This window comes from Sinocyclocheilus rhinocerous, unplaced genomic scaffold (assembly GCF_001515625.1).
Source record: "Sinocyclocheilus rhinocerous isolate Xijiao unplaced genomic scaffold, SAMN03320098_v1.1 scaffold359, whole genome shotgun sequence".
Lineage (NCBI taxonomy): Eukaryota > Metazoa > Chordata > Actinopteri > Cypriniformes > Cyprinidae > Sinocyclocheilus > Sinocyclocheilus rhinocerous.
The window spans coordinates 307,079-316,867 of NW_015652307.1; the positions used below are offsets into that span (position 1 = coordinate 307,079).

Genomic DNA, 9,789 nt, shown 5'->3' on the forward strand with positions numbered 1-9,789 from the left:
TACTGCAATCTAATATTTATAAATAAAATGATCCCTTGTAGTTCTGTCTAATATTGTGCTGCAGTCTGATGTTAAAATTGCTTCCAGTCAGTAAATAACACGCCTTAAGGGATGTTTATCAGCGTCAGCATGTGCAGTAATAAAGACACATGAGCAGAATTACAGTCAGTTGCCAGGCAGCGACTCACACACACTCTCTCACTTTCTCACACACACATTCACACACACACACACACACTCTCTCTCTCTCTCTCTCTCTCTCTCACACACACGCTCTCTCTCAGCGAGCAGCATTAGCTCTGCGTCACGAGCAGAAACACACACTGACCCTGTGCATGAGCGTGTGCTCCAGCTCCCTCAGGCGTGCTCCCAGCGTCTCGATCTCCTCGTCTCTCTCACACACATCTCTCTGCAGCTGCTCCGAGCTCAGCAGCATCTCACTGCACCAGTCTGCCTTCTCCTGCAGCGCCGCGCTCAGCTCCTGCACCTGAGACACACGTCAGACCCGTGTGAGAGTGTGTGTGAGTGAGTGAGTGAGAGAGAGAGAGAGAGAGAGAGACACATATAGTTTTATTTATTTATATTATTTTTTCTTTTATTTATTTATTATACAAAACTGTCTAATAGTGTATATATGTATACACAATAGATATGATACATTATTATTTATATATATAAAATATCCATCTATCTCTCTCTCTCTATATCTATTAGGGCTGCTCCCTAATAGTCGACTAACCGTTAGTCGACCAGGAGAGGCTTGGTTGACCAAAATTTTATTAGTCGCAGAAAAAAAAAATCCACAGGTGAAGTCACGCAGTCCGTGACGGACAGATCGTTAACGGCTGGTCTATGTGGTAATACAGTACATCGACGGGCAGGACATCCAAACACTCGACTATCATTCATCGACCTCAAATATGGCTTATCATCTGAAATATGTTAGTAGCAACTTTACATGACAATCTGATGTTAACCTAGAGAAATGTGTGCTATTCAAGTGTGGAGCTGAACCGTAGTGATTCACTGCAGACACATGGAGGCGCAGGAGCACTCACTTGCTCTTAAAATAATCCCTCATTTTTATTCATACTGATAAGAGTAATACATCTTTCGAATCTGTAAAGACTCTGCGTTTATTTGTGTGCACTCACAATAACAACAAAACATTGCGCTTTTGTAAAATAATGAAAGCAAACAGGATGCGCTTGCTTTCTGCCGTCTCGGTCTCTGTGAACTTGAGCGCGAAACTTTGTGCATATCTTTGCCTTACAGACATTAGAAATATATCTATAGAGAGTGAAATGTCTACTTTCAAATTAACCAATTCAAATGGAAAACAAATTCTGAGATTATGTAATCCGTGTGAAACATGCATACAGGCGCAGCAGAGATGACGAGTCAGTGTCGCCGACTTCATCTCTTAAACCGAGAACAAAGAAAGCACTAGTTTATCAAATTATTAAAATGTTAATGTTCACTGACACATTCATTATTATTACTTCTGCGGTGCGCTGTGGCAAGCTTTATGTGTGTGCTTAAGCGCTTATTAGGCTATGTAGGCAATTAAAGGCTTGTGCAATTAGTCAACTAATGCTTAAAATGAATGACTACTAGTCGACCAGAAAAATCTTTAGTCGAGTGCAGCCCTAATATCTATCTATCTATCTATCTATATACACACACACACATTTTTCTTTACATTTCTGATAACGTTTTAGAAACTATACAATTCTACTCCACTTTCCTGCAATGCTGTAAACATGCAGCTTTAAAATTTGTGTTACTTTAATTCAGAGATGAGGTCAGGCAGAGAGTTCATCTATCGGTCACCAAACTCAGAAATATGTGGTATTATGGAATTAAAATGGGTTACGAACTACATTTCATGAGTATTTGTGACCCTGGAGCACAAAAGCAGTGTTAAGTCGCTGGGGTATATTTGTAGCAATAGCCAACAATACATTGTATGGGTCAAAATTATACATTTTTCTTTTATGCCAAAAATCATTAGGATATTAAGTAAAGATCATGTTCTATGAAGATATTTTGTAAATTTCCTACCGTAAATATATCAAAACTTAATGTTTGATTAGTAATATGCATTGCTAAGAACTTCATTTGGACAACTTTAAAGGCGATTTTCTCAATATTTTAATTTTTTTGCATAAATACATAAATTTATGCATAAATCTCAATTTAAAAAAATTGACCCTTATGACTGGTTTTGTGGTCCAGGGTCACACTTTTGAACACTCTTGCTGGTATTAAGATTTGTTGTGTGTGTAAATCAATACACTGAGCTGGTATAAGACTCGATCTCGAGCTCTGTGTCTGAAGACAGAGGCGAGAGTGAAACTAGCCGAGCGATCTCGTGTCGTACCTCTCTGTCCCGCCGGTCACTTCCTGTCTGTGTTTTGGCGGGATTCTTCAGCTGCTGCTCCAGGTTGTGAATCTCCTGCTGAAAGACGTCTCGCTCGTGTTCCCTGTCCGCTGCCTGCTCCTGATGGACAGAAGGACAGAAACACTCGGACCATGTGACACGCTTAGCATGCTACCACGCTAAACCACACAAAAACATCTGCTGAGCTTCATGTGTTCAAATATAATACTGTCTGACTGATGTGGGTTTTGCGATTGCTGGTTAGGAAAAAAACATTAAATGAACGTGGAAGAGAAGCAATTAATCGCTAATTGCTTTCATCACATCATTATGGAAGCTTATTTCCGCTATGGAATAAAAAAAAAACAATTAAAAATTAAAAAGGTAATTGCGACTCATCTTATTGACTTTTTATCTCACAATTCAGACATTTTTCCCCCCACAATTCTGAGTTTACATTTCACAATTCAGACTGAGAAAAGAAGTCAAAATTGTGAGAAATAAACTCAGAACTGCAAAAAAAAGTCAGAATTGTAAGTCGCTTTGAATGAAAGCGTCTGCTAAATAACTAAATATAAATGTAAACGTAAGAATTGAGAAAAAAAGTTATGAAATTTATTATGAAATTATGAGAAAAAGTCAGAATTACACAACAAACTCAGAACTGCAAGAAAAATAGAATTGCGCAAAATAAACTCAGATACGAACTCAGAACTGCGGGATGCGAACTCAGAACTGCGGGATACGAACTCAGAACTGCGGGATACGAACTCAGAACTGCGGGATACGAACTCAGAACTGCGAGATACGAACTCAGAACTGCGGGACACAAACTCAGAACTGCGGGACACGAACTCAGAACTGCGAGACACGAACTCAGAACTGCGAGACACGAACACAGAACTGCGGGACACGAACTCAGAACTGCGAGATACGAACTCAGAACTGCGGGATACGAACTCAGAACTGCGAGATACGAACTCAGAACTGCGGGATACGAACTCAGAACTGTGAGATACGAACTCAGAGCTGCTGCTGTAGTCTTGATGGACTTTAATAAACTGCAAATTGCAAAGTTAATTTATAGAAAAATAAACTGCTCGGTAAAAGGAATCTCATGAATTTTCTCAACAACATGTTTAGATCATTTTAACCACAAAACCAAAAGAAACAGAGGAAATCACATTTTGGTAGAACATTTTTTTGAGGAAAATGCGCTTAATTTTCCTGACATTTTCAAAAATACAAATACATTTTGTTGTTATTGTTAACTAAAACTACAGCTAAAACTATTAAAAGTTGTTTTCGCTAATTGAAATAAAGCTGAAATTAAATATAAATATTACATGAAAAACTTTAACATTCATTATAAATGTTGCCTTGACAAGCAACTGAATTAAGTTAAAGTACTGAAATTACTAAAACTACAAATAAATTAAATATAAATATAAAAAATGTAAAATGGCAAGCTCCTACTGAAATTTAAACTAAAATTAAAATTAAAAATTTACATATAAAAACAAGCTGAAACAAAAAAATATAAAATATAAACATTAGATAAAACTTAATGTTCCCTTGGCAACTTTTCCAAAATAAAACAAGTTTAACTTGAAATACTAAACTTACCAAAACTGAAATAAAAATAAACTAAAGCTAAAAACTAATAAAAATACTCAAATTTAAACTAAATTTGCAATGAAAATTGAAAATATAAAAACAAAAGCTAACTCAGAACTGCGAGATACGAACTCAGAACTGCGAGATCTGAACTCAGAGGAAGAAGCAGCATACTGAAGTGACTCACGTCCATGAACTTGCGGTTCTTCTCCAGCTGCTTCTCTAAGGCCTGTATCTGCTGCCGCAGGTCAGCAGTCTCAGCTGCGAACTCAGAACTGCGGGATACGAACTCAGAACTGCGGGATACGAACTCAGAACTGCGGGATACGAACTCAGAACTGCGGGATACGAACTCAGAACTGCGGGATACGAACTCAGAACTGCGAGATACGAACTCAGAACTGCGAGATCTGAACTCAGAGGAAGAAGCAGCATACTGAAGTGACTCACGTCCATGAACTTGCGGTTCTTCTCCAGCTGCTTCTCTAAGGCCTGTATCTGCTGCCGCAGGTCTGCCGTCTCGGCGCTGTGCATCTCCTGCAGCTCCTGCAGACGGCTCACCTGCTCCTCCAGCTCCGCCTCCAGCTGCTTCACCTGCTTCAGCAGCTCGCCGCTCTCCTTCTGCGCCTGACGCTGCACCTCCACCTTCTCCGCCATCAGCTTCTCCGTCTCCTCCAGCAGGTCTGAGGACAGCCAGACGCTCGTTAGCAGAGCCCACGCCAGGACTGATGCTCGGCGGATGACAAAACATGGAGCAGCTTCAGAGACTCATTCACAATGTCAAAGACTGTCAAAAACGAATTAAATCTCAACTTTAAAGAAAGATTATGTTCTCAGCGCATTATAAGCTGCTGCTGTAGTCTTGATGGACTTTAATAAACTGCAAATTGCAAACTTAATTTATAGGAAATAAACTGCTCGGTAAAAGGAATCTCATGAATTCTTGAATGAATCTCACAAAACCAAAAGAAATAAAGAGGAAATCACATTTTGGTATAACTGAACATTTTTTGAGGAAAATGTGCTTAATTTTCCTGACATTTTCAAAAATACAAATACATTTTGTTATTGTTAACTAAAACTACAGCTAAAACTATTAAAAGTTGTTTTCGCTAATTGAAATAAAGCTGAAATTAAATATAAATATTAGATGAAAAACTTTAACGTTCATTATAAATGTTGCCTTGACAAGCAACTGAATTAAATTAAAGTACTGAAATTACTAAAACTACAAATAAATTAAATATAAATATAAAAAATGTAAAATGGCAAGCTCCTACTGAAATTTAAACTAAAATTAAAATTAAAAATTTACATATAAAAACAAGCTGAAACAAAAAAATATAAAATATAAACATTAGATAAAACTTAATGTTCCCTTGGCAACTTTTCCAAAATAAAACAAGTTTAACTTGAAATACTAAACTTACCAAAACTGAAATAAAAATAAACTAAAGCTAAAAACTAATAAAAATACTCAAATTTAAACTAAATTTGCAATGAAAATTGAAAATATAAAAACAAAAATACTATAATAGTATATAAACAGTATAGTATATATTTAATTTTCTTTATGCAAAATGTAATTTCTTTTGTTCTTTTGATTTTGTGATGATCACGACATGTTTTTGTAAATGTTCTCTGCTGTTCTCCACTTTTGTCTCCGGCTGCATACGGCACATCGACGAGACAGATTTCCCATTTCCCACAATCCTTCCCATTCCTGTACGATCCATGATCACATGATCCCGTCAGCAACCACCGAACCAACCCACAGTGCAGGAGAGGACGAGGGGCGGAGCCTGTGATGTCACGGGAGGGGGAGGGGTTAAAGTGCAGATGCAAAACAGAAAGGAAAGGAAAAATAAACCCGTGTCTTATTGAACAGCCACCAGCAGAGGACAAACCACAGTCTAGTTCAGACACAGTTTCTCTTACATTTAATGAAGTAAATTGAGTTAAATAAGGCATTGGCACAATTAAAATCCTCACTGAAAATGATCAAATATTTACCATTACAATTTTTAGCATTCACATACAATGTGTTATCTTTTTATGTCAATATGTCTCTGTATAGCAAACTCTGAGCTTAAGAAAGTACTTTTTAAAAATATATTACTTTTATTATTATTACTACTACTATTATTATTGTCACTGTTATTTTATTATCAATATATTACTTTTTAGATTTTATTTTTATATTTTGTTTCCAATTTAATTTTAGTTAAAGTTGTGTGTTTTGTCAATTTCATTATTTTTTTATAAGTCTATATAGATTTACTAATTGTATGCATTTAATGTTTTTTTTTTTAATTTTATTTTATCAAGCCAAACAAAATGAGAATTGTTGCCTTGGCAACTAGAAATAAAAAGTTTATTTGTATATATTTTATTTCAGTTAATAATTTATTTTATTTTATTAAACTAAAAAAAGAACAGAAATGTTACTTTGGCAACTAGCTGAAATAAAATGAAGTTACATTTTTTATATTTTATTTTATTTCAGTTCAGTTCAGTTCATTGAATTTAATTTTTTTTTTATAAAATCTACTTCGAAATTTTAACAAAAACTATAATAGTATATCATTGGTAATAAAAAAAAACAGAAAATAACAATAAGTAACTTTTAATTGCGTTAGTTGTAGTTTACTGTATTAACCCTATTTATTGTTTATTATTATATATTACACATTAAAAGTATTATGTATTAACTTTTTTGAAAATTCCAGGTGAGATACCACAGTCCTGAAGCCCAGTCCAGCACATAAGCTGTTGTAGGCTGATGCTGAGACGGCTGTTCAATAGCAGCTAGCCGCGGTTAACCCATGCTAGCGTGTGTTTCCAGCAGATATCATGTGATGTGATGTTAATGAGCTCAAGCAGTGGTTAGTCCATCAGTGGAGCCAAAAGCAAGCAAAGCTCTGTTATTGATCAGCGCGTGCCTGTCAATCAATCAATCAGAGACCGTGATACATATCGTGCCGGCCATGCCGCTCGTGAACACACACACTCACACACACACACACCTGCTTCAGGTGCTGCGTCAAGAGCAGCCTCAACTAGTCCTGAGGAAAGAGAGTGAAAACAACAGATTCATCATGCAAATACAAGAGGAAAGAAGACAGAAACATGAAGACGGACACGATCCGCAGCTGTGTGTGTGTGTGTGTGTGTGTGTGTGCGTGTGAGAGTGAGTGAGTGAGTGAGTGAGTGAGTGAGTGAGTGTGTGTGTGAGAGTGAGTGAGTGAGTGCATGTGAGTGTGTGTGTGAGTGAGTGTGCGTGCGAGCGAGATGTTTGTAGACTAGTCGCTGGTCCTATAGAGGGCGCTACAGGATAAGAAATCTTTGAAGGACTTCCACATTTACGCTCCGTTTCCAAAAACTAACTGAAATGAACTAAAACTAAAAAAAAACTGAATCGAAGTATAAAAAAATACTAAAAATTACACTAAATTGAAACTAAAATTACAACTAAAATTCTAAAAACAGCTAAATTAAATACTATCATAGTATATAATTACTTATTATAGTATGTAGTATACAATTCTTAAATACTATAATAGTATATAAACAATGCTAATATAACAATAGAAGTATTAAAATAAATATATAAAAAATTACACTAAATTGAAACTAAAATTAAAACAAATTCTAAAAACAGCTAAATGAAACACTATCATAGTATATAATTACTTATTATATTATTTAGTATACAATTCTTAAATACTATAATAGTATATAAACAATACTAATATAACAATAAATAGAAGTATTAAAAATATATATTAAAAATTACACTAAATTGAAAATAATATTAAAACAAATTCTAAAAACAGCTTAATATAAAATTACTGATTATTATAGTATTTAATATAAAAATGTTAAATACTATAATAGTATATAAACAATGCTAATATAACAATAGAAGTATTAAAATAAATATATAAAAAATTACACTAAATTGAAACTAAAATTACAAATAAATGCATAGTTTTTAAACACTTTTTATGCGTGTTTGTAGTTCTAATCGAATCCTGGTCCACCGCGCAATGTGTTGTGGGTAATATTAGCCATTGATCTGCACTTCGAATTTTAATCTCTAGTAGACCATCCGGCAATCTTTGGAATCAACATATTATGCTTTGGGACATACTAATTCTATTTTAGAGTACTATTTAGGACAGACAGTATGCGAATTGGGACGCAGCAATTGTTTCTCTGAAATGTAAACCAATGGAATGGCAGTGAGTGTGAGTCATGTGACATACGCAGCTCTCGAGGCCCCGCCCCTTCTCTCATGGCGTCCTGCTGGCGCGACAGCAGCTCGTGCTCGTGGTGAATCTGCTGGCGCTCCTGCTCGAGTTCACGCAGACGGCTAGCGGTCACACACAGCTCCTGCTCCAGATGCAGCTGCAGCTCGGCGCGCTCACCGATCTGCTGCTCCAGCGCCAGACGCTCGCCGGTGTAGCCGTCAATCAAACCTGCGGCACAAACACATGCTGACTACGGCTGTGACACTTACACTGTGATCCCTGTGGCATACATGAAGCTCAACAGTTTTGGCTGAACAAATAAAATAAAAAAAGAAATATAAAACAAATATAACATTGTTATTATTAATATTAATAAATAATAAGGATTTAAAACAACATATAAATTAATAATATTATTATAAATTCATTATGAATAAATACATTTGTTATTATTATTATTTAATAATACAGATTTAAAAAAAGTAATATTATTATAAATTCATTATGAATAAATACATTTGTTATTATTATTATTTAATAATACAGATTTAAAAAAAGTAATATTATTATAAATTCATTATGAATAAATACACAATTCTTAAATACTATAATAGTATATAAACAATGCTAATATAACAATAGAAGTATTAAAATATATATATTAAATATTACACTAAATTGAAAATAAAACTTAAAACTAAAATCCAAAAAACAAAAGCAAATTAAATACTATGATACTATATAATTACTTATTATAGCATTTAATTATACTATTCTTAAATACTACAATAGTATTTAAACAATACTAAAATAACACTACTTAAGTGTCATAAAAATAATGAAAATAATAAAAATAAACCAAATTTAATCATCTCTATGCAACATAAAATTTGTTATTTTGTGCTGATTTTGCCATGACAGGCCTTGAGAATGAATACTGATTCAACCTATAAAGAAATAAATCAATCAATCATGAGTTAATCATACTGCAGAAGCTCTGATTTTACCCATGAACAACTTCAGCTAATCAGTTATTATCGAGACATTTGCTGCGTCCCAATTCGCCTACTTATACTATGCCCTAAAAGTAAGTACTCTATTTGTGAAGAAAAAGTACATACTTTTGAGTATGTAGCAGAATAGTAGGCAAGCTTTGGCACAGACTACTTCGTCATAACTGCGTCTTTAACGAACGCTCTGTTGCTTAGATGAATATTATAAATGAATTATAAATAAATAAAATTATTAATAATAATAATAATAATTAAATACATTATTATTATTACTATTATTATTTTTATAATTATATGTTTAAAACAAATTTTTGGGTAAACAAAAAAAAACTACTATATTGTTTATTACACAGACTACTTCGTCATAACTGCGTCTTTAACGAACGCTCTGTTGCTTAGTTACGTGCATTCTGTCATCATTTAAACTGCATTGTAATTATCACAGTAAGGGTTGCACCAACTAATCGACTTTAATGCTCTGCCATGACGCTTTAAGCTTGACGTCGACTAGTCGCTGGTCCTA

The 9,789-nt window shown here is 34.5% G+C and overlaps 1 protein-coding gene across 1 annotated transcript in view; it reads right to left on the reverse strand.

Annotated features, from left to right (window-relative positions):
• The window catches only part of LOC107714754 (A-kinase anchor protein 9-like), a 138,161-nt gene that overhangs the window by 56,426 nt on the left and 71,946 nt on the right, over positions 1–9,789 (reverse strand). The window contains 5 exon segments of the mRNA XM_016520718.1: positions 273–334; positions 336–487; positions 2,384–2,503; positions 4,451–4,683; positions 8,269–8,481. Coding sequence (XP_016376204.1) covers positions 273–334; positions 336–487; positions 2,384–2,503; positions 4,451–4,683; positions 8,269–8,481 — 780 coding nt within the window.